A 26,889-nucleotide genomic window follows, 5' to 3' on the forward strand; every position below is an offset into this window, starting at 1 on the left:
ACATCAAATTTCAAAATATCAGCTCCATTACTTCACCCAATAACAAATTTAGTAGTATTTAGTACTTTTTTTAGAAATATGTATAGGGAACGGCTGCAGCTTTGATGATGTGTTGGGTAGCAGATAGGTGAACTCTCTGAATTCTGGCCAGGGAGCTTTCCCGTGGTTAAGGAAGTTGCGGCGTTTAGAGATTATAAGAACAGTCATCTACTTATGTAGACAATAATGGTTGATGTGGACAATAAGGGAGATGGTTCGACCCAGGAGAAATGACCGGTTGCCTAATCACGTCATTTATCAGATCGGGTGACACAGTGGTTAAATCCTGCAAACTGTGACACTCTCCTTTTATTCGGGTGGCAACTTCCTCGTTTACAGAATGTGGAGCAGTTAATCTTCTCTTCCAGTGCTGATCCCCGCTACCACAACTCTTGATGGGCATTAAGAAAACTTTGTTTCCCTGTCAAACATCTTCAGAGTGGTCTATAATTTAATCATGAATCGTCTTACAAACGAACAATGCATGCTAATCATAGAATTTTATTATCGACACATGTGCTCTGTTAAGAAATGTCATCATGCGCTACTTGTGTTCAGCGACGAAGCTTATTTTTAGCTCAGCGGGTATGTAAATAAGCAGAATTGTCGATTTTGGAGTAAAGATCAGCCAGAAGAATTGCAAAAGCTAACAATGCATCCAGGAAAATTACGGTTTGGTGCGGATTAAGATCTGGTACTTTGGCGAGCCCTACCGTGAGATGATATCGAACTTCTTTTTGCCACACAGCAAACGTAGCAATAGACTTATTGAGATGCGAGTATGATTGGCCGCCTAAATCATGCGATTTAACGCCTTTAGATTATTTTTTGTGGGTTTATTTGAAGCTCATCTCTCCTGAGATACCTGCCGAAATTTTGGAAAGATATTCCAAAATAGGACTATCCGGTTGGGACATTTGGACATCCACGTCTTCGAAAAGGTACCGATTATTTTATTTCTGTACGTTTTTGATTATTCAGATCGTAATTTCCTCAAAGTATTTCTCTGAATTTCATTACTCAACACAGATTATTCGCCCATAATGCGTTATAGACTGAATACCATTATTTACTCCCTGTTTTAATATTTTATTACGAATTTATGGTTACTTACTTCAAAATGCGTCTCAAAATTTTATTAGTATTGTTTATTGTTGTTGCTGTTGTTGTTGTCGTTATTTTCTTATTTGTATAATCATGGTGAATGAGTAATAACGTTTTTGTCTAATAATTGTCTACAGCTTTAGAATAATTTGGTTTCTTTTGGGGGCGGGGGGTTTGGGGCTGGCTGGCTGTCTGTCTACTTTGATGCTTTGTTTGCCTTATGACGCACACAATGGATATTTGAAACTTTGAGATTGTGGACTTTGGAAAAGTCCCTTACTTAACAAGGGAGGATAAAAGGGGGAACAATAAGTAATTTATTTACTTTGGTTTGTGTGGCATTGTTAGCGATTTTTTTTTTTGTTAAATCATGGGACATACATATAGCCTATTTTTAAAACAAAAATTATATTCTAATAGATATGGAATTTGTTAAACGTTTTTACCAGCTGTTGAGAGGGGATTTTATTATTATTTATTATGGGGAGCTTTAAAAATAAAATTACATTAATAATAATATTTAAGTGCTGCTATTATCGATTATACGTCATCTGGACCGGGAAAGCCAATCATTTATAATAACTATTTAAATGCTCGCATTAGGGCGTATTAGTGACGTCGGAAAATAAAATCGGTAAAATAAATCGGGTGAGATGAAAAAACTGCAACCAACTTCAGAATGCTGTCATTTCTAAGCCACTTGTCCGACAACTGTTAACATTATTCCAGTGACAGCTCATTATATTGTTTACAAGCGTACAGAAGCATTTTGGTGAGAATTTTCCAGAAAAAAGGTATTCGGGATGGAATTCAAGCGTGATATTTATATTTGGTTGGAAAACCACAAATGACTATCGTTAGAGCTCTCCAGCGTTTAAATGTGAATAAATCTTTTGTGTCTCGTACCATCACTCGTTACCGTGATACCGGTAGCGTAGCCCAACGTCAAGGAAGTGGACGGTAGACAGAAACCTCAAGCGACTTGATCTAAACCCCTGTCACTATGGCCGAAAAATGGCTGGGGAGCTGATCCGGTGATCATATCACAATATTCCATTCAGCAAATATTGAAAATGAGCTCGGGTTAAAGCCATTGAAATTCCAAACAGTGTAAGAACTTACACCGCAACAGAAAGAAAATAGACTCAAAAGGGGTAAAGTGTAGCTTCGCTTGGCCGAAAGTGGTGAACTGCCGAATTTGGTTTTCTCCGTTGTTGTTTGTTTTTGTTTGTTGTTCCTTGTTTGTTTTCCAGCAGTTTGTAAACAAACAAAATGATCGTATTTACTTGCCAAGGAGGTCAGTTGAAAATGTGCACCTTGTACCTGGCCACCAGAACTCAAGCGCCGGTCATGGTGATGGTATGGGCCGCCATAACAGCCGATGTTCGCTCTTCGCTCGTATTAATCGACCGTGGCATCAGAATAAATGCTGAATATTATTGCGAAAATATTCTGAAGAGTGTATTTAAGCCTTGGGCACGCAAACATTTTGGCCGCAGACCTTGGACTTTCCATCAGGACTCAGCACGCACCACCAAAGTATGGTTACAAAATGAGGTTCCCCGATTCACTTCCAGCGCACAATGGCCACCAAAATCGCCGAATACCAATCCACTGGACTATTATGTCTGGAGTATTTTGAAAAGCAATATTGGCACTAAAGTGTCGATCACCTCAAGCAAGCGCTTCGACGGGAATGGGCCAAAATACCGCAGAGCAACATTCGGGCAGCGTTTTGTGGTTTCGTTGGCCTTTTGAAGGCCATAATTCGTGAAACAATTCCAGTGAATAATGTAGCTATAATTATAAAAATACCGAATATTGGGAAGTACCGTTATATGGGGGCTATACGAAGACTTGAAACTGCACAGACAATTTTCTGTCTGAAAATAGGGAGGTACCATTATATGCGGGATATATGAAGACGTGGACTTGCACAGACAATTTTCTGTCATAGGCTGCAATATCTACTACGAACTTTAAATACCAAATTTGAAACATATCCGGTGAATAATGTAGCTAAAATCATCAAAATACCGAATATCGGAAGTGCCTTTATATGGGGACTGTTTTCTGTCATAGGCTGTAGTATCTACTACGAACTTCAAATACCAAATTTGAAACAATTTCGGTGAATAAAGTCGCTAAAATCATAAAAATACCGAATATCGGAAAGTGCCCTTATATGGGGGTTATACGAAGGCGTGGGCATGCACAGACAATTTTCTACCATAGGCTGTAGCATCCGTTACGAATTTCAAATACTAAATTTGAAACAATTCCGGTGAATAACGTCGCTAAAATCACCAAAATGACGAATATCGGGAGGTACCGTTATATGGGGGCTATACCAAAACGTGGACCTACATGTCCCATTTTCAATACAAAAAGTCCTGCAGACATAACATACATTTGAGTAAAATTTTTTCAACCTACTTTAATTCGTTCGGAAGCTAGAGTGATTATACAGACTGACAGGCGGACGGACATCGCTAATTCGACATAGAATACTTAATATACCCTCCATTCTATGATGGAGGGTATACAAATTAAGAGGGTAATCTAATATCCGTAGATGTTGTCGAGAAATGTTTAAACTGTAATTAGAGATATATCACGAGTTGAAGTTGGAAGAGAGTTCTTTTGAAAATATCTGGAGCGTTAGAGCCAATATTCTAAAATAACTATTTGAATACTTCCATTAGGGCGTATTAGTAACATAGGGAATATATAACGCATACTTGATATGGAATTGAAATAAAATCGATTATACGTCAGATTGAGTTTGACAGGTTGATTTTATAATCAAAAAAAGTCTGTTTAAAGGGAGTTTTTAATCAAATTTTAAGAAAAGGACCAAAAAGACTCCTTTGTTTCCTTGCTTGAAGGTTAAGATTTTCGACCAAAATTTTCCTCATATTTTTCTGCAATATTATCTGAGACTTTAAATACCTAAAATGTATGGATTACGAGCAATCTCAATTCGAAACTTTCCAAAAGTGTGCAAGAGGGGAGAACTTGTCCCCACTATTTTGGTTTTTTTGCTATGTAAACTTTGAAAACACCGATACACGTGTAAAAAATAAATATTTTTGAGTATAAGTTAAAAGGGAATTATTTTGAAATCATTTTTTTTTAATTCTTTCCTCCAATCACTTCCTCTCTGCACTCAGTAACTTTTCTGCCAACATTTTTTTGCACTTGATTCGAACATACTTAACCCATAAAAATTCAATACTCAAGTTGAGCCATTTTTGTTATCGGAATTGCAAGTGCTAGACAAACGCTTGATATGCTACACTTGTGGCAGCCCATAGACAATTTCCGATCAGAAATGAGTTAACAATTGGCAACTTGTTTTGGGTGTTTTGCCTTGTGCGAAAGCCAAAAAACAAAAAAATTCTCCTGAATTGAATTGTGGTGAGACAATAATTTAACAAAAAAAATAAAAACAACAAAAAATAATAATGCAAAAAAAACACAAAAATATTGAATCATGTGGTAGAAAACAATAACAATCATTTATTTTTTGTCTCCTCAAGTATTTTTGCAAAAAAATACAATAAAAACAAAAAATAAATAAATTATATATAAAAAGCGAAAACTGAGAGCACGCAAAACAACAACGACAACAACAAAAAAAAAAAAAACTGCAAAAAATGAGCACACAAAAAAATATAATTCGAAATACACTTGAACGTGAGTGAAACAATATTCATGACCCACTTTAGAGCGCTTTTTCTTTCATCCATGACCCAGATTTGCAATGAGGCACACACATTCAGTTAGTCAGTCAACAACAAAATAACAATAACGACAACAACAACAACATCAGCAGTAGCGGCAGTAGCAACAGTCAGTCGAAGCAACAATCATCGACGCCAGTAACAATAACAAAAACAGCAACAACATTCAGCTAGCCGCCAACCCAAAACCAATATTACATGTGAGAGATATTCAGAGAAAAAAAAAAAACAAATTCGAAAACCAACCCGCAACAACCCGCTGTTATAATGGCAGGCAATGTGAACGTCAGAGCGAGCTCAGAGATAAAAGTCATAACTTGTTTTTAACCGACTAACTCTTAGCCAGAGTTTGTCTAGCAGCACCCTCGACTTAACAATTAAATAATTTATTTATTTATATATATATTTTTTTTTTTGGAAAAAAAATATTTTTAACAAAACAACTATAAATGGGGATTTACAGAAAATCTTAGCTGCCGTCATCAAGTGACAGAGCCAAAAAAAAAAAAACACTTTAGTTCGAAGCTGGCTTTAATTCATTGCCAAGTTGTTTTGTGTTAAACGAACACCCTCAGCTGGGCACGGACACCATTTTTTTCGGAAATTAAAAGTTTTGGAAATCAAAAAAAAAAAATTAAAAACGGCGTTAGGATGGATCGATACTAACTTTTAACCTTTAACATTTTTAATCAAAATAAGACCAAAAATATATTTTTCAGGGAATATTTCAAATTTGCAAAGTTGGCATTTTGGTTAGAAACTCGTACTGAAGATGTTAATAACTCTGTGTAACAAAAACAATTATTACAGGAAAGGCTAGCAGACTTTGAAAGTAGGGCTAAAAATAGAACACATGTGTATCGACTCTTTGAAAGTTTACATCGCAAATTAACCTAAGTAATAGGGGGCTCTTCCACATTTTTTGAAATTTTCGGATTAAGATTTTTTGGAATCATTACATTTTATATATTTAATGTCTTCGGTAATATTACAGATATCAGTACCAAGATTATTTTGGTCAGAAATGTTAACCCTCAAGCGTGCCAACAAAGGGGTCTTTTTGGTCCTTTTTTTTAAATATACTTAAAAACTTCCTTTAAACGGCATCGTGGCAAGTCAACATATTCTACAAAATTATTTAGCATAAAATTCTACTATAGGTCCCAGAAGACATAAAGAGTCTAACTCTTACCTAAACAGCATATATTGTGAGTTTCTTCAAAAAATTCCTACAAAGAATCGTTTTAAAAGGATGACCTTAAAGGAAAACCAGTAAAGAAAGTCTTAAAGTCGGGCGGAGCCGACTTTATGATACCCTACACTACTTTGCTAATTTAGTAGAGCTCCACATAATTAATAGTTTTTATGGGAGAATTCAATCATACATGCTATGATTATAATTATAATTTAAAGTTCAAAAGGACTGAATATGCCGAAGCATTTGAATCTTTTAAATTCGGACTTGCATTGCCCATTTGGTGCACAATTAATTTGAAATCGGAAAAAGAAATATATATTTCTGAGCTGTATTTGCTATATTTCCCCCAAATATTGTTGTTACAGAGTGCATATTACGGCTGCGGAGGACAAAAATAACAAATCGGATGAATAATATATATGGGAGCTATAGCTATATCTGAACCGATTTCGATCAAATTTGACACACTTATTTTCAGGCCTAATTTGGTTGTTTGTGCAAAATTCCATACTATTCGGGCTGATATTACACGTTTGGTGCACAATAAAAGGCAAATCGAACGAAGATATATATGGGAGCTATATCTAAATTTTGACCGATTATCAATAGGGTTTGTCCTTCGGCCAAACAAATGATTTGTGTAAAATTTCATCTGGATAGGGTAATAAATGCGACGGACGGACGGGCAGACGGACGGACGGACGGACATGCATAAATCGACTCAAAATGTAATTCTATGCAGATCATCAAAAGGAACTATGGGTCTATCTCGTTTCCTTTTGTCTGCCACAAACAAATGCGCAAAGACATAATACCCTGACTACCCTGTGGTGTAGGGTATAAATATTCTTTGTCAAATTGCACTATAAGTCACCAATGAAAAGAAATTACTATTTATCTTGAATATCACAAAAATATTAGCATCAATGTTCCTAAGAAAAGGAAAGTACAGGGAGGGACAAAAAACTGCAACAAAGTCAATTATTGAATAAAAGCAAAAAATGTCGGAAATAGCACCTGCAATATTTTGGCCCATTCCCGGCGAAGCGCTTGCTTGAGGTGATCGAAACTTTGGTGTTTTTTAGTGCCAACATTGCTTTCCAAAATACTCCGGACACAATAGTCCAACGGATTGGAATCCGGAGATTTTGGAAGCTATTGTGCGCTGAAAATAAAGCGAGGAACCTCATTTTGTAACCATTCATGGGTGGCGCGTGCTGAGTGCGATGGTGCTGAGTCCTGTTAGAATGTCCAAGATCTGCGGCCAAAATGTTTGCGTACCCAAGGCTTTAATACACTCTCCAGAATATTTTCGCGACAATTTTCGGCATTTATTCTGATGCCACGATCGATTAATATGAGCGAAGAGCGACCATCGGCTATTATGGTGGCCCACACCATCACCATGGCCGGCGCTTGAGTTCTTCGGTTGGCCACCGAAGGTGCACATTTTCAGTGACTTCAGCAATATTGCAGATAACACAAGATATAATATATAAAATGTGAAAAAGCTGTAAGTTCGGCCGGCCTGAAATATGAATATCCTCCAACATTTGTTGAATTCTGTTAAAATCTTAAAAATATCGAATGTAGCCATTATATTAGGGTCTAAATGACGACGTGGACCTGCATAAGTAACTTTTGTCATAAACCATTACAATATTTAAATGCGAAATTTGAAAAAAAAAATCGATGAATAATATAGCAAAGATCGTCAAAATACCGAATATCGGGAGGTGCCTTTATATGGGGGCTATACCAAAGCTTGGATCTGCACAGACAATTTTCTGTCATTGACTGTAGTATTCATTACGAACTTCAAATGCCAAATTTAAAATAATTCCGATGGAACACGCCTGCCCTTATATGGGGGCTATACGCAGGCGTGTTCCTGTATCCATTACAAACTTCAAATACCAAATTTGAAAAAGTTCCGGTGAATAATATCGCTTAAATCAGCAAAATACCGAAAGTAGGGAGGTACCATTATATGGGGGCTATAGCAAGACGTGGACCTACATGGCCATAGTAGCCGGCGCATGCCAAAGAGGTCAGAAGGAAATGTGCACCTTCGGTTGGCCACCAGAACCGAAGGTGCACATTTCCAGCTGACCTCTTTAACAAATAAACACGATAATTTTGATTGTTTACAAACGAATTTTTTCTTATCGGAGAAAACCAATTCGGCATTTCACCACTTTCGGCCAAGCGAAGCAACTCTTTAGCTCTTTTGAGTCTATTTTCTGTGAGGTGTGAGTTCTTGCAGTTTTTTGAATTTCAATGGCTTTACCCCAAGCTCATGTTTCAATATTTGCGAATCGAATATTGAGATATGTTCAGCTCACCAGCCATTTTTCGGCCACTGCGACGCGGGTTTCGATCAAGTCGCTTCTTTACTTTTCGAACCATTTCTGCTGATGTTGCTGTTTGCGTCGTGCTACGCTACCACTATCACGGTATCACGAGCGATGGTAGGAGATACAACAGATTTATTCACATTTAAATGCTGGAGTGCTCTAACGATAGCCACTTGTGGCTTTACAGCCAAATATAAAGAAATCACACTATCACGCTTGAATTCCATCACAAATAACTTTTTTTCTGGAAAATTCTCACCAAAATGCCTTTGTTCGCAAGTAAACAATATAATGAGCTGTTACTGGAATAATTTTAACAGCTGTCGGACGAGTGGTTTACAAATGACAGCAGTCTGAAGTTTAGTTTGCATAGCACAGCCTTACGTCGAAGTTCCTCAAAGTATGCTATACAAATGTAAAATATATAAAAAGACACTTTACATATGACTCTAACATACTGTATAATCGGAGCTTTACTGGACATGCCAAGGTAGTACAGAAGGACTAAATTCCCAAAAGTTCTTGGTTTTGACCAATAGAAATTAAGTGAGCACTGCACCTAAACCACTTCAGACAGTCTGGCCTTTCATTTACTTATCGAGGACAATGTATGGTTGTATAAGGATTCCCCTATTTGTGGGAGTGAGATCAAACATTCCAATAATATATATCCCATATGAGATTCATACAAAATGCTACGAATTTCATGACAAAATTATTTTCCACTCAATTTTGGAATTCCTGGAAATCAACCTGTGCCACCACATAAATGGCAAACGAACAAAATTGCAAACGTTTAAATGTTGATTTTTAAACAAAAAAATCCAATGATTTGCATTTTTTCCGAGGTCTACCCATAGCACAATTATTTGAATTAATCATACGACGATCATACTCTCCTTGCAACCCCAACCACCTTACCATTCCAACTATTCAAGTATTCACTTATGGCCATAGTTTGTCATATTTTTTACGACATCTGATCAAAGTCAGGGCAATTTTGTCTATGAAATGTTTAAACAAAAAAATTATACTTTTTTGTTTGCCTCCAATTTCCAGTTATGTTATTCACGGTGAGTTGTTTTGTAGGTGTGACATTTTTTTCATGTTTGAGTAATTTATTTGATTTTTGTTTGTTTATGCCGTCGCATTTTTTATTTTTGCTTTTTCGGTATTTTTCTAGGAGAAGATTTATGACTAATGACAATTTTTTTGTTAGAAAATCAAAGCATTTGTCATAGGAAATTATTGGCATATTGAGGGGGGGAAATATGGAAGAAAAATAAATATCAAGACAATATTAGATAATAGCAGGTGACAAATTTCCGTAGATGATGAGGAGTTGGATGTGTGGGTGTGAAAGAAAAACAAAGATTAGAACCGGAAATGGCCGAGGAAGTCCTTTAAAAAATGAAATTAAAAAAATCATGAAAATAGTATTAAGGATTTTGAGATTAAAAAAATTCGCAAAAATTATTATTAAAAGTGTACGATTTTAGCCATGGAAGTGATTTTTTATACCCTTAAAAAATATTTTCAAGAACTCCTGGGAAAAATTAAAATTCTGAACATTTTGCAGTTTTTCATGCGGCAAATATGGAAAAATGAGCTCGAGGTAAAGCCATTGAAATTCCAAAAAGTGCAAGAACTTACACCGCAGCAGAAAGAAAATAGACTCAAAAGATCTAAAAAGTTGCTTCGCTTGACGGAAAGTGATGAAATGCCGAAATTGAGTTTCTCCGATAAGAAAACATTCGTTGTCCAGCAGTTTGTAGACAAACAAAAGATCGTGTTTACTTGCCAAAGAGGTCAGCTGAAAATGTGCACCTCCATAACTAACGATTGTCGCTCTCCGCTAGCATTCATTAATCGGCCATGGCATCATCCGTCTGTGGAAATCACTTTAGCTTCCAAACGAAATGAAGTAGGTTGATAAAATTTTACTCAAATGGATATTATATCTGCAGGACTTTTGGTATTGGGCCATGTAGGTCCACGTTTCGGTATAGCCCTCCCGATATTGGGTATTTTTATGATTTTACCGCTAATATTTACCGGAATTATTTTAAATTTGGTATTAGAAGTTCGTAATGGATACTACAGCCTATGACAGAAAATTGTCTGTGCAGGTCCATGACTTCGTATAGCCGGAATTGTTTCAAATTTGGTGTTTGAAGTTCGTAATAGATACTACAGGCTACGACAGAAAATTGTCCGTGCAGGTCCACGTTTTGGTATAGCCCCATATAATAGCACCTCCCTATGTTTGGTATTTTGATTATTTTTATGATGCAGGCCCACGTCGTCGTTTAGACCAAATTTTGAAAATTGCCAAATTCGTTCCAAGTGGTGGAGGTTCCGGCCGAACGTTTAACTTTTTTACTTATTATTATTATTATTATTATTATTATTATTATTATTATTATTATTATTATTATTATTATTATTATTATTATTATTATTATTATTATTATTATTATTATTATTATTATTATATTATTATTATTATTATTATTATTATTATTATTATTATTATTATTATTATTATTATTATTATTATTATTATTATTATTATTATTATATTATTATTATTATTATTATTATTATTATTATTATTATTATTATTATTATTATTATTATTATTATTATTATTATTATTATTATTATTATTATTATTATTATTATTATTATTATTATTATTATTATTATTATTATTATTATTATTATTATTATTATTATTATTATTATATTATTATTATTATTATTATTATTATTATTATTATTATTATTATTATTATTATTATATTATTATTATTATTATTATTATTATTATTATTATTATTATTATTATTATTATTATATTATTATTATTATTATTATTATTATTATTATTATTATTATTATTATTATTATTATATTATTATTATTATTATTATTATTATTATTATTATTATTATTATTATTATTATTATTATTATTATTATTATTATTATTATTATTATTATTATTATTATTATTATTATTATGTTATTGTTATTAATATTATTATTATTATTATTATTATTATTATTATTATTATTATTATTATTATTATTATTATTATTATTATTATTATTATTATTATTATATTATTATTATTATTATTATATTATTATTATTATTATTATTATTATTATTATTATTATTATTATTATTATTATTATTATTGTTATTATTATTAGGATTATCCTTCAAAACACTGATGAAAATATCTGCTAAAACATTATCATAAGGTCCTTGGAAATATTCTTTGCAAAATCCGCATAAGAGTCCCTAATAGTCCTTGGAAAAAAGGTCCTCGGAAAATATTCTTAAAAATCCATTTATATACAATGCTTTTTTGACACCCATATTATCCACTATGGAAAATGTTCTAAAAAAGTCCTTAGAATATAGTTTTTTTTTAAAAAAATCACATTTAAAATCCAAAAAATCTTTGAAGTTCCAAAAGTCTTTGAGAAAATATTCTTTGGATGATCCTTAGGAAAATATTTATAAAAATCCATTTAAGTGCAATGTTTTTTTTTTTTTTTTTTTGTGATACTCATTTTATCCACAATGAACATCCCTCCATAAATCCTTTCCCCCTTAGCTTTTTCTCATTTTAATAAATTTCAATTTTAATCTTCTTAGAATCCCTGCCAATTTAATTAAAATCTCATTTTTAGCCCTAAACCACAGCCATGTTGGGTTTCCTCAGGCATTATTTTTATTTTGGCCAATTTTTACAGCAACGACGAAGAAAAGGGAAGGTGGTTGCATTTTATTTCACTGCCAGGCATTAGCCAGCCAGACATGCAATTTATGTAATTCCACAATACATATACATATATAAATATGCATATTCACATATGCATCTACATGTGTGTGTGTGTGTGTGTGTAATGCAAAAACCAAGAAAAAGAAACCAAAACACAATAAGAAAAATTGTAACAGGAAGTTGGTTGTAGGCTAAAATTGGCTGGCGGTATTTTTGACCTACTTTAATTTGCTAGCTAGCGGCGAGCAAGCAAACAAATGCAGCAAATAATTGTGTGTATTTTTCATGTACTTATATTTAAAAATAAAAAATAATAATAAATCCCCTTGTTTAAAAAATCGTAATTTTTCGCTTGTTTTGTTTTAAAATTTTTACACCTTTTTTTATTATCGACGAAAAATAACACAACTTTTTATTTAACAACACAAATTGTAAAGCCAAACAGTAGTATCGTATTCTGTGTATTTTTTTTCGCCAACGTCATTAAGAATTTGTCTGTTTGACCTACTGGCACCATTTCCGATATTTACAATTCTTGTTACGTATTCGATTTGATTCGTTCACTTTGTTCGGTTGTCGTTGTTGTTGTTTACCAACCGGGTGACTACCGCTTGGCTCGTCAGAATACAGAGGTTGGAATTGTTGTTGTGAGATTTGATGAGGGTTTCTTTACGACTATTATTTTTATGAGGAGAACATATTTAACAATTTACTTTAAAAATCTTCAGCTTACATAAGACTTGAAAAAAATGTCCTGAAAAAAATTGCCTTGGAACCTCAGACGGCTCTTAAAAAAACTTAAAATCTTAATTGCAGATAGAACCTGTCATTTCATCCTTAAAAATTCATGTTTAAAGCTTAATATCAATTAATGAATTTCCTTAAAAACTCATGCATATAGTTCTGAAAGCCTTGAAGGGCTTAGAAAAAAATCACTTTTGAGGTTCAATTAGTACTTGAAAAATATATTTTAAAAAATTCACGATCTTTGGAACAACAGGGTGAGATAAAAAATACTGCAACAAAGTCAAACGCCATAATTTTTATTTATTTTTTTTAAATTTTATTGAAATATTGTTTACAAACTGTTGGACAACGAATGTTTTCTCATTGGAGAATACCAAATTCCAAAGTTCACCACTTTCGGCCAAGCGAAGCAACTCTTTTGAGTCTATTTTCTTTTTGCTGCGGTCTAAATTCTTGCACTGTCACTGGAATAATTTTAACAGCTGTCGGTCGAGTGGCTTAGAAATGACAGCAGTCTGAAGTTGCCCTTAAAAATCCTTGGAAAATAATCTTCAAAACGTCCACTTTTAAGACCCCTGGAAAGTAATCTTCAAAAATCCTGGTTTGAAAACTTGAAAATATGCTTTATAAATCCATTCTGGGGGTCCTTATAATTTTTGGGAAATATTCTTTGAAAAATTCGCTTTTAAGGGCCAAATAATCCTTTGAAAATATTCTTTACAAACTCCAAATTTGAGGACCCAATAATCCTTGGAAAATGATAATTAAATAAAAAATGAATAATAATTAATTACTAATAATAATTAAAAATACACGTTTGACGTTAAAAATATTCTTCATATATCTATGCTGGAGGTCTCTATAATCCATGGGAAATATTCTTCGGCTTTGGAGCTCTAATATTTCTCGGAAAATATTTAAAAGGTCCACGTTTAAGACATAGCTAATCCTTCGAAAATCATATGACCTTTGCAGGTTTTCTTAAAAAAAATTCACGTTGAAGTCCTAATTCTTGGAAAATAATCTCTTAAAAGCCCACGTTTAAGGTCCTTGAAAATACCTCTGTAAGGTACTTTGATAATATTCTTTAAAAAATTCTACGATTAAAATCCTTGTAAAATAATCTCCAAAAAGTCCACATTTGAGGTCCTTGAAAAAAACTCTGTAAGGTTCTCAGATATTCTTTGAAATTTTTCTTTAAAAAAATCTACGTTTAAGGTCCTGGGAAAATAATCTTTAAATTGACCACATTTGAGATCCTTAAACAAAAATTCTTTAAGCTCATCATATATCCTTTGAAAATATTCTTTGAAAAAATCCGCGTTTAAGGTCTTAATCCTTGGACAATAATTTGTAAAAAGTCCACGTTAGAGGTCCTTGAAAAAAACTCTGTAAGGTTCTCACATATCCTTTGAAAGTATTCTTTAAAAAAATCCACGTGTAAGGACCAAATCCTTGGAAAATAATATTTAAAAAGTCACGTTTCAGGTCCTTTAAAAAACTCTGTAAGGTTCTCATATATCCTTTGAAAATACTCCTTAAAAAAATCCTCGTTTGAGGCCATAATAATCCTTAAAAAATATTCTTTAAAATTCCACATTTGATGTCCTAATAATCCTTGTAAAATAATAGACCAAAGACCAAGATTCATGTCCTTATAATCCTTGGAAAATAATCTTTAAAATGTCCACATTTGGGGTCCTGGAACAAAAATTTTCTAATGTCTTCATATATCCTCTGCAAATATTCCTTAAACAAATCCACGTTTAAGGTCTTAATCCTTGGAAAATAATCTTAAAAAAATCCACGTTTAAGATTCTAATCCTTGGAAAATATTCTCTAAAACTTTTAAGGTCCTAATCCTTGGAGAATAATCTTTAAAAAAATCCACGTTTAAGATTCTAATCCTTGGAAAATAATCTCTAAAATGTTTAAGGTCCTTTGAAAATATTCTTTAAAAAATCCACGTTTAAGGTCCTAATCCTCGGAAAATAATTTTTAAAATGTCCACATTTCAGGACCTTGGCAAATATTCTTTAAAAAAATCCACGTTTAAGGTCTTTGGAAAATAATCTTTAAAATGTCCACATTTGAGGTCTTTGAACAAAAATTCTCTAAGGTCCTCATATACCCTTTGAAAATATTTTTTAAAAAAATCCACGTATAGGGTCCTAAGAAACAAAATTTGAAAGATCCACTTTTAATACCCCAATAATTCTCAGAAAATAAACTTTAAAAAGTCCACGTTTGAGGACCTTGGAAAATATTGTCTATGACATCCACGCTTAATTACTTGGAAAATAATCTATAACAAGTCCATCTTTGAGACACTTGGAAAATGTTCTCTAAAACATTTTCGCTTAAGGTCCGAACATTCCATGGAAAATATTCTTTAAAAATCCACATAATATTTCAAGAGTCCCTAATAATCTTGGGAAAATACTCCTTAAAAAATCCAAGGTCCTAAAAATTCTTGGAAAATAATGTTTAAAAAGTGCCTCGCAAAATACTGTTTACCACGATCCTTGGGATATATTTTTGGGGCCATAATAATACTGTTCGACAGAATTTAAATTTACATTTTTCAATAATTACGACGAAAATCCAGCAGATCATGAAAACCGAACTAAAAAAGAAGACATGTGTATCGGCATTTTGAAAGTTTACACCGCAAAGTAACCTAAATTGAAGGGGTGAATTCCCCGCTTTCCTGACTTTTGGACATTTTCGAAATAAGATTCCTTGTAATCCATGCATTTTAGGTATACGAGGTCTTTGGTAATATTAAAAATAAAAGCAAAAGGATTATTTTGGTGGACAATTTTAATGCTCAAGTGAGCCAAAAATACCCCTTTTTAGTCCTTTCAAAATAGGTTTAAAACTCCCTTAAAATTGGATTTCCACAAGTTCAAATATTCTACAAAATGATTTGCCATAAAATTCTACCTTGTGTCCTATAAGAAGTTAAAAGCCTAAATCTTACCTAATAATCCTAAAAAACGTGCATTTGAGACCCGGGTGTTTAAAAAAAATCAAAAAGTCATGGTTATAAATCCTTGTAACTCCAAAAAAATCGTTAACATATTCTAGTCTTAAAAGTTTCGTCACAATCCTCCTAGAAGTCATACTCAAAACATTTCCCAAAAAATGACATATTATTTAAAGGGTTTTCATTCCAAGCGCCTAAAAGTATGCATCGCTCACCTGTAAAAACATCATTTTAATTCAGTTATACAAAATAATGTCTGGCGTATTTTCGAAAACAAAAAAAAAAAAACATGTAATTACCATGTCTCTCCAATACCACAGCAAAAAAAATATTAGAAAAAAAACCAAAAGCAACAACGTTTAATTAAATTGCTAACCACACACTAGACATAAATCCAATAGACAACCTATGGTGTTATTGTTAGAACTAGAGGAGGTTTTTATAATTGAATGAAACATTGTAATTTTGAAAAAAAACAACAACGAAAACAAACTATATTATTTCACAGATAAATGTATTCATTGAATGGGTTAAACAAAGGAAGTTTTGTCGTAAGCAAACAAACGCTCGCCACCACCGCCTTTCACATACAGCCACAATGTGGTGGCGAAGCATTGAGTTCCACATTTTTGATAAGGAAAACATGCAGGTTTGGTGAGACAGAATATGGTCAAACGTTTAAAATGTTTGTGATAAAGCGCTAGAACATAGATGGGGGTTCTATGGAGGACGACGTGTGGTTTAATTTGAGAATTGGAAAAAAAAATGCTGGGAAAATTGTGAAAGTGAAAAACAAGGTGAAAAATATTATGAATGAAGTATAGTGTCAAAAAAGTCCAATAATAAAACAATAACTAAGATATCGAAAATAATCAAATTTGTCCTTTGAAAGGGTTTTATTGCCCCAAAGAAGAGCAGGAGGTCTTCTATAGCCCCAAAGAAGAGCAGGAGGTCTTCTATAGCCCCAAAGAAGAGCTGGAGGTCTTCTATGGTCCAACAGAACAATTGGAGGACTTATATGGCCCATAGAATCTTGGAGGTCTTCTATGTCCCCATAGAAGAGCTGGTTGTCTTCTATGGCCCCATAGAAGAGCTGGTTGTCTTCTATGGCCCCATAGAAGAGCTGGTTGCCTTCTATGGCCCCATAGAAGAGCTGGTTGTCTTCTATGGCCCCATATAAGAGCTGGTGGTCTTCTATGGCCCCATAGAAGAGCTGGTGGTCTTCTATGGCCCCATAGAAGAGCTGGTGGTCTTCTATGGCCCCCTAGAAGAGCTTGTGGTCTTCTATGGCCCCCTAGAAGAGCTTGTGGTCTTCTATGGCCCCATAGAAGAGCTGGTGGTCTTCTATGACCCCATAGAAGAGCTGGTGGTCTTCTATGATCCCATAGAAGAGCTGGTGGTCTTCTATGACCCCATAGAAGAGCTGGTGGTCTTCTATGACCCCATAGAAGAGCTGGTGGTCTTCTATGGCCCCATAGAAGAGCTGGTGGTCTTCTATGGCCCCATAGAAGAGCAGGTGGTCTTCTATGGCCCCATAGAAGAGCTGGTGGTCTTCTATGGCCCCATAGAAGAGCTGGTGGTCTTCTATGGCCCCATAGAAGAGCTGGTGGTCTTCAATGGCCCCATAGAAGAGCTGGTGGTCTTCTATGACTTCATAGAAGAGCTGGTGGTCTTCTATGGCCCCATAGAATAGCTGGTGGTCTACTATGGCCCCATAGAAGAGCTGGTGGTCTTCTATGGCCCCATGGAAGAGCTGGTGGTCTTCTATGGTCCCATGGAAGAGCTGGTGGTCTTCTATGGCCCCATAGAAGAGCTGGTGGTCTTCTATGGCCCCATAGAAGAGCTGGTGGTCTTCTATGGCCCCATAGAAGAGCTGGTGGTCTTCTATGGCCCCATAGAAGAGCTGGTGGTCTTCTATGGCCCCATAGAAGAGCTGGTGGTCTTCTATGGCCCCATAGAAGAGCTGGTGGTCTTATATGGCCCCATAGAAGAGCTGGTGGTCTTCTATGGCCCCATAGAAGAGCTGGTGGTCTTATATGGCCCCATAGAAGAGCTGGTGGTCTTCTATGGCCCCATAGAAGAGCTGGTGGTCTTCTATGGCCCCATAGAAGAGCTGGTGGTCTTCTATGGCCCCATAGAAGAGCTGGTGGTCTTCTATGGCCCCATAGAAGAGCTAGTGGTCTTCTATGACCCCATAGAAGAGCTAGTGGTCTTCTATGACCCCATAGAAGAGCTGGTGGTCTTGGGCTGAGCCTATAGAAGTGCTGCTAGGCTGCTATTGTCCACAGAAGAAGGTCTTGAAAATCCCAGACAAAAAATTGTTTTCACTCAAAATTTTTTTTTTTTTTCAAAATTTATTCTTTAGACTATTTTCATATTTTTCAATATCGTATTTTTCTTTAAAAAAATGTCTAATATTTATTTTCCTCTTTTTCTTTTTTTATCAAATTTCAGGCTTGGCCCATGTGATTTACCAGACCATTGGGCAACATTGTCGTCGTCACCATCATCTCTCTCGCCAAACGCTAAAGCTACAACAACAACATTTTCGTCAAACACCTTTGGTGCAACCATTGCAGCCAACGCAAATTCCCTTGGCAAAATTAACACTAGCAACAAAATCAACAACAACATCAACAGCGGCGGAGGCGGCCTCAGCTATTCTCCCCACAAAGCAACAACAAACAACAGCACAACAATTGCTTCGAACGCCGCCGGCAACATTAGCACTGCCTCAAGGACCCAGTCAACGGCGGCCGCCACAGCAACGAATACCATATCCACAAAGTCGCCAGCGGCAGAGGGGGCCATTAGCCCCATTGGCGGTCGGCAAACTCCGGGGAACGGGCGTACAAACATTTGCAATCTGCCACGTTCATCGCCGGCGGCAGCAACAGCTGCTGTAACTGTTTCCAACAATACTGGAGCATCAGTGTTAGGTCAGCTGGCACCGGTCGTACCCACATCAGCCGGTGTTGTACCCCTCCCCACCACTATTGGAAGTCGAGGTAGTGTGGGAGGCGGTGGAGGGGCTGTCACCTTGAACAACAACAATCTTAATAACAACAGCAACAATAACACAAACACCACCAGCAACACCAACAACGGCAATACCTCTTTAAACTCTTCGTCGTCGACATCTTCATCATCGTCGTCGTCGTCATCCACCTCCTCCTCCAACTCATCATCATCATCGACCGCAACAGCAGCAGCAGCAGCAACGGCGCCAATCACAGCCACGGATCGTGTTTCGCCAAATACAGCTGCTGCCGCAAATTTGTTGTTGGCCCGTATATCTGCTTTGCAGCAGCAGCAGCAACAACAACAACAGCAACAATTCAATCTGCAGCAACAACAACAGCAACAAAATTTATTTCTGAACACTCAGAATTCCAATAGTTTATTTAACAACAACAATAACAATTTGTTAACACAAAATTTACAACAACAACAGCAGCAGCAACAACAGCTACACAATCATCATCAGCATCCCCAATTGGCACAAGCTGCACTGCATAAAGCTGCTGCAGCCAATTTTGCTGCCGCTCTCCAACGTCCTGCCATTATGAATGCGGTGGCATCACCGATCTCAACCAATTCAACGACGTCGTCGAATCGTAAGATACGCAGGAAAAACGATTCCAAAGCCAATTTGGTAAGTTCAAATCCGCAATTTCCCCTAAGCTTTTTCATATTGAAAGCTTCTACTTGAGAGTAAAAATAGGGGTAAAAATAAGGGGTAGAGTAAGGGGTAAAAATATTGTCACTGAGTGGTTCTCTATGAGTATTAAGATAGACAGAGAGAGAAAGATAAGATATCAAATTTTACTCTATTTTGTTTAGATTCCCTCTGAAAATCCGGAATTTCTATCCAGGTCTAATTAAAACGAAGAAAGTTAGCCTAAAGCAATGTAAGCTTTTGGGAGAGAGAATTGAAGAGGGAAAGTAGACCAAGCCATGCATAATACCCTGAATAGCCTTTAAAATACATGTTTGACCGGCAATGGACAAATTCGAGATTTGAAGACTGAAGAGCCTTCAAAAATTTGTCCTAACCAACCACATTTAAAGTCCTAAAGGCAGCTATGAGCAGCCTCGAACGCAAACGAATTTAGCTGCCTAAATTACTCTTTAGACGCCCTGGTTTTCTATCTGTCCAACTGAACACAAAGAAGGAGTGCGAGCTTTTAAAAGAGAGGGTCAAAGAAAGAGGCACAAATCTACGCACAATGCCATGAATGGGCTCACAAATGTTTAATTCCCGACTGGCAAAACAAAAATTCGTGCTTCAAACCCTAAAGAGCCTTAAAAAAATTGTCCTAAAATGCCACAATTATTGTGGGCTTTAATTGTGGAATTTTAGGACATTTTAGGGTATTGACAAAATTTATTTAAAAAAAAAATTTAAACACCTGAAGAACAATAAATCAACTCGCATTTAAAGCCCAGAGAGTTATTGGAAAATCATTCCCATAACAGTAAAGAAAGTCTTAAAGTCAGGCGGGGCCGACTTTATGATACCCTACACCACTTTGCTAATTTAGTAAAGCTCCACATAACAATTAAACGTTTCTATGGGAGATTTCAATCATACACGCTATGATTATAATTATAATTTAAAGTTCAAAGGACTAAATATGCCGAATCATTTGTATCTTTTAAATTCGGACTTGTATTGCCCATTTGGTGCACAATTAATTTGAAATCGGATAAAAATATATTTGGGAGCTATATCCAAATCGGAATCGATCTCTATAAAATTTGGCAAATATATTTCTGAGCTGTATTTGATATATTTCCCTGAATATCGTTGTTACGGAGTGCATATTACGGCTGTGGGTAACAAATATGACAAATAGAATGAACAGTATATATGGGAGCTATAGCTATATCTGAACCGATCTTCACCAAATTTGACATGCTAGCTTCTAGACTCAATTCTGTCGTGCCAAATTTCATCCAATTTGGGCAAATATTAGACGTTTGGTGCACAATCAAAGGTAAATTTGACGAAGTTATATATGAGAGCTATATCCAAATCTGAACCGATCTCCATAAAATTTAGCAAATGTATTTCTGAGCTGTATTTCATATATTTCCCGAAATATTGTTGTTACAGAGGGCATATTACGACTGCGGAGGACAAAAATAACAAATCGGATGAACAATATATATATATGGGAGCTATAGCTATATCCGAACCGATTTGATCAAATTTGGCACACTTATTTTCAGGTCCAATTTGACGGTACGTGCAAAATTCCATACTATTCGGACTGATATTACACGTTTGGTGCACAATAAAAGGCAAATCGGACGAAGATATATATGGGAGCTATATCTAAATTTTGACCGATTCTCAATAGGGTCAAACAAATGATTTGTGCAAAATTTCATCTGGATGGGCAATAAATGCGAACTGTACTTTGTTTACAAAAATACATGGACAGACGGATTTTATGCAGATCATCAAAAGGAACTATGGGTCTATCTCGTTTCCTTTTGCCTGTTACAAACAAATGCACAAAGACATAATACCCTGACCACCTTGTGGTGTAGGGTATAAAAATCTGGTAAAAAGCCCAGATAAAACAAGATCACGTGTATTGGCGTTTAGCAAGTTTTCATTGAAAAGCAGAAAATGTCGGAAATAGCATCAAATTTTAGAGTAATTTTAGATTTGTTCGAATTGGTCACCTTTGGCACGCTGTCCGAATGTTGCTCTGCGGTATTTTGGTCCATTCGCGCCGAAGAGCTTGCTTGCGTTGATCGACACTTTGATATTTTTTAGTGCCAAGTGCTTTCCAAAATACTCCAGACACAATAGTCCAACGGATTGGTATCCGGAGATTTTGGTGGCGATTGTGCTCTGGAAATAAAGCTAGGAACCTCATTTAGTAACCATTCTTGGGCGGCGCGTGTTGAGTGCGATGGTGCTGGTCCAAGGTCAACGGCCAAAATGTTTGCGTGCCCAAGGCTTTAATACAACCTCCAGAATATTTTCGCGATAATATTCGGCATTTTTGCTGATGCCACGGTCGATTAATACGAGCGGAGAGCGGCCATCGGCTTTTATGGGGCCCACACCATCACCATGGCCGGCGCTTAAGTTCTGTTGGCCAACCGAAAGTGCACATTTTCAGCTGACCTTTTTGGCAAGTAAACACGAACATTTTGTTTGTCTACAAACTGCTAGACAACGAATGTTTTCTCATCGGAGAAAACCAAATTCGGCAGTTTAACACTTTTGCCCAAGCGAAGCAACTCTTTAGCTCTTTTGAGTCTATTTTCTTTCTCTTTCGGTGGAAGTCTTTGACATTTTGAACTTTCAATGGTTTTACCTCGAGCTAATTTTTCAATATTTTCCGAATGCCGAATATTGCGATAAGTTCAGCTCAAGAGCCATTTTTCGGCCACTTATTTTCTTTTCGCACCATTGCTGCTGATGTTGCTGTTTCCTTCCGTCCACTTCTTTGACGTCGGGCTACGCTACCAGTAGTGTCACGGTAACGAGCGATGGCAAGCGATGACGAGACACAAAAGATTTATTCACATTTAAAAGCTAGAGTGCTCTAACGATAGCCACTTGGGGTTTTCCAGCCAAATATAAAGAAATCACACTATCACGTTTGAATTCCATCACGAATAACTTTTTTTCTGGAAAATTCTCACCAAAATTCTTTTGTACTCTTGCAAACAAAATAATGAGCTGTCACTGGAATCATTTTAACAGCTGTCGGACGAGAAATGGCAGCAGTCTGAAGATGGTTGCAGATTTTCATCTTATTCTGTATACAGCATTTTTGGCACTTATTCGGAATTTGCTAGACCTATTCGTATATATTTCTCTGTCCAACAGTAAGTCAGAGTTGTGGAAAATTCCAAGTAGATTTGATAGTACTAGTTTGTAGCTCAAAATCCCAGAAGAGTTTCAGGTTCTTAGGCCAAACTTTGTTAAGGTCTTTATATAGTTCTGACCGTATACAAAGGGACCCCTATAGTTTGAGATTTATTTGGGAACACTGTGGAAAAGCTTTGGAATTCGAAAGAGATCTATGGATTACATCCAGAATCATTGGTACAGAAAATGGGTTATATTGGTCCATTTATGGTATAGCCCCAAGTAAGGATAACTCTGAGTATTTCTAGTTTTTTTTTTATGATTTGGCCTTGTTTTCCATTTAATTTGGCGAATTTCGGCATTTTGAGTTCGTGTCACTATATCCGGGATAATTGGTACAGAAAATGGATCATATCTGTCCACTTTGTGGAATAGCCCCGGTGAAGGGGTAAGTCCGAGTATTTCAAGTACTTTTTTCGCCTTTGCCACGTTTTTCATTTCCCCAAATTTTGCCTTTTTGAGTTCGTATTATATATAACTTTCGGAAATTTTACGTTTTGTATAGCTTTTATATAAAAATTGCCCCTGATTTTATTTATAATAATTTATCTCAAATCCGATTTTTGTTTCAGCCTCAATCCCAAATCAACAAATGCAACAATGAGAAACGGCGTCGTGAATTGGAAAACAATTATATCGAGCAACTATCCGAATTTTTACAGCTTAACAGACGCGGTGATGCAACATCGAGCAAACCGGATAAGGCGGCTATATTAAATCAAGTTGTAAAAACGGTAAGTTTTTCTAAAAATTAAAATACAAAAGAAATATTTAACGACAGGGGCGTGAAAGTTTCAAGAGACGACGTTTGCAGGAAAGCTTTTGGAGAAACATCAAAGCATTAAAGTTTGATTTTTGAAGAGATTTTAAGACGACTAATCTAGCTTTGTAATTAGACTTCTAAAGGATCAAGGAAGCTTGGAACAGCTTATTAACAAATGTTGTGAAGGAATATTAAATCTTGAAATGAATAAGGCCTTGTTTGGAGAAGTAAATAAGTGTTGGTGCTTGACTTTCTTAAGGAAATTTACCCTCAACGTCTTAAACCCCAGAGAACCCAGTCTTATTTTTTATCTCCAATATTCAAATTCAGATTTTTATTAAGGTATTCCATGTAAATCTTGGATATTTACCCACAGGGGCATGAAAGCTTCAAGAGACGATTTTTTCAAGAAAACTTTTGGAGTATCAAAGCTTTTAGTTTTGATTTTTGAAGAGATTTTAAGAATAGGTATCTAGCTTTGTTGTTAGACTTCTAAAGGGTCGAGGAAGCTTGGAACAGCTTATTCACAAATGTAGTGAAGGACCATTAAATCTTGAAATGAATAAGGCCTTGTTTGGAGAACTAAATAAGTGTTCGTGCTTGACTTTCATTACGAAAATTACCATAGAGATCCCAGTCTTATTTTTCATCTCCAATATTCAAATTCAGATTTTTATTAAGGTATCCCATGTAAATCTTGGATATGTTACTGTCCATCGAAATCCAAAAATTCACCCCACAAATTATCTTACAATTCTATTTAACAAATCTCCAGATTTGCCTAAATATTTCACTTCATGCTTGCCTTTTTCAACAACATGTAAATTCTTGGTGTTTTCAATTTCTTTCCTCCTTTTTTTTTTGTCTTTGTTTTCTCTATTTTCCGTAATGAAACCCTTGACAACAAAAAAAGAAACACCAACAATGGTAGTGGTCACTCCATTAAGCCAAATCTTTATCCATATTGTTCCGCAATAATCAACTTAACAGAAACGAGAGATAGAGAGACACACACAAAAAAACAGCGCACTGAAAACCTCAATATCAATTATCCTGCCATGATGTTGATGATGACGATGAGGATACTGATGACCCTAGAGACTAAACAAAACAAGGATAAACAGGGCACTTTTTTCCCATGCAGCTTTTGTAATTTTATGGGGGGATTATGGCCATGCTATCTTCTTTTTTCCCTCCTCCCGACTACAACCAACACAAAATCTCAACCGGATGTCCATCATCAATTTCAAAGTAAATTCAATTTATAACAATACTAATTTAATTACTTTTGTATTATGGGGGATTTTTCGATATTTGTTTCGTCGTTTTGGGAAAATGTTGCGGAATTAATCACATCAATTCAGCGTGGCTGGGAAATGCATAAGGAGGTGGAATTGTGGCAGTGTTATTGGGACAGAGTATAAGGACATGTTATTTGAATTTAATTAAATTGTGTTTTGATTTTCATAAAACACTTTTTAATTAGTTGTTTTTCGCTAGCCTCGGTAATTTAATTCCGATGTTGTATAGAGGAGGCTAATTTATTTTTGGGTAAACAAATTTAGCATTGATTTCTAAAATTAGAGGGCGGAGTGAAATTAAATGGAAAATATTAGAAAAAAAAAATTCCATTTACGATAGGCCCCGGCGAGATTCGAACTCACGATCTCCTGTTTACTAGACAGGCGCTTTAACCAACTAAGCCACGGCGCCATTTGGCCAACGTGCGACATATTTTCATTCACTAATAATTTGTATTGAAAAAGTGTAATACGAATTTTAGGTGTGTGTCGGTGCATTAAGTTCAACAAATCAATTATAGAATGTTTTTTGATGTGAAGTTAGGAGAGTTTTGACATAAAAACCGCTTGAAATGAATAAAAAATATATTCCAATCAAAATTATGAACAATGAATTCAATTTGGAAAACTTGTTCCCCCACTTATTCGACGGGTGAAAGACATTCAAAGATAAATAATAATAATAAAATAATAATTGATGAACGGGTTTTAGTCAAAGCAAAATAAGGATAATAAATTCTCGAGACCCTATGACAACTAAACAAATAATATAAGTTTTAAATTTCTTTTATAAAAGATATGAATAAATAGCGAAGATGTCACTTCGTCATTTAATTTTCAGTCCGTTCCTTTACATTCGTCAAATTTTTCTCTGCTATATATCTTCCATTCAGTCCTATAAAATGTAAATTTGATGCTATTTCTACATTTGAAAATTCCCCATTTTCCAAGCGTAAATACAAAAAACAAATCGCAACACTGAATAGGCCCCGGCGAGATTCGAACTCACGATCTCCTGTTTACTAGACAGGCGCTTTAACCAACTAAGCCACGGCGCCATTTGGCCAACATGCGACATATTTTCATTCACATATAGTTTGTGTTGGAAAAGTGTTATGCGAATTTTTAATGTGTATCGGTACATTGAGTTCAACAAATCAGTTATAAAATGTGTTTCGATTTGAAATTGGAGGAATTTTAATGTAAAAACCACTTAAAATTAATAAAAAATATATTCCAAACAGAATTATGAACAATGAATTTAATTTGGAAAACTTTTTCCCCACTTAATCGGCGGGTGAAAGACATTCAAAGACTGTACTCACAACTCAGCAGTGGAGAAAAATTACCCACAACTGCATACTAATATCCTAAATTGGCCAGACAAATGTTACGCACTGAGAACAATAAAAAATTTTTTTTCACTCAATTTCCATAAATTTTCCAGTTTATTTCCATAAATTTTCCAGTTTATTATATTTCAAGTATTACAAATTTTCCATTTTTCAAGTACAAATAGAAAAAAAAAACGCAACACTGAATAGGCCCCGGCGAGATTCGAACTCACGATCTCCTGTTTACTAGACAGGCGCTTTAACCAACTAAGCCACGGCGCCCGTTGGCGTAGATGCCACATTTTTTCATACACAAATAGTGTGCATTAGAAAACAGCTATGCGAATTTTAAGTGATGTTGGTTCATTGAGTTCAACAAATCAGTTATAAAATGAGCTTTTCTGTGAAATCACAGGGATTTTGAGACAAAAGTCAAGCGACTTGAATAAAAAATAAATTCCGAATATTCTAAGCGCAGAAATACTGCACTATGACAATGATTACTAACAAAAACATATCAAAATGAAAAGTAAAATATCAGAGAAAGATAAAAAATACAAACAAAATAATCCCAAGTTTAAACTTTAAACAAAAATCACATAATTTTAATA

The 26,889-nt window shown here is 35.2% G+C and overlaps 1 protein-coding gene and 3 non-coding genes across 7 annotated transcripts in view; 1 reads left to right on the forward strand and 3 right to left on the reverse strand.

Moving 5' to 3' along the window:
- The window catches only part of LOC109611694 (serine-rich adhesin for platelets-like), a 279,269-nt gene that overhangs the window by 220,786 nt on the left and 31,594 nt on the right, over window positions 1-26,889 (forward strand). For all 4 annotated transcript variants that reach the window (XM_059118364.1, XM_059118367.1, XM_059118365.1 and 1 more), the window contains 2 exons: window positions 18,434-19,634; window positions 23,453-23,614. In XM_059118364.1, coding sequence (XP_058974347.1) covers window positions 18,434-19,634; window positions 23,453-23,614 — 1,363 coding nt within the window. The remainder of the gene's footprint in view (window positions 1-18,433; window positions 19,635-23,452; window positions 23,615-26,889) is intronic.
- TRNAT-AGU (transfer RNA threonine (anticodon AGU)) lies at window positions 25,283-25,356 on the reverse strand. The gene has a single exon. It is a non-coding gene; the product is annotated as a tRNA-Thr (tRNA).
- On the reverse strand, window positions 25,929-26,002 carry TRNAT-AGU (transfer RNA threonine (anticodon AGU)). Its single transcript has one exon. It is a non-coding gene; the product is annotated as a tRNA-Thr (tRNA).
- Window positions 26,487-26,560, reverse strand: TRNAT-AGU (transfer RNA threonine (anticodon AGU)). The gene has a single exon. It is a non-coding gene; the product is annotated as a tRNA-Thr (tRNA).

Source organism: Musca domestica, unplaced genomic scaffold, assembly GCF_030504385.1.
Source record: "Musca domestica strain aabys unplaced genomic scaffold, Musca_domestica.polishedcontigs.V.1.1 123, whole genome shotgun sequence".
Lineage (NCBI taxonomy): Eukaryota > Metazoa > Arthropoda > Insecta > Diptera > Muscidae > Musca > Musca domestica.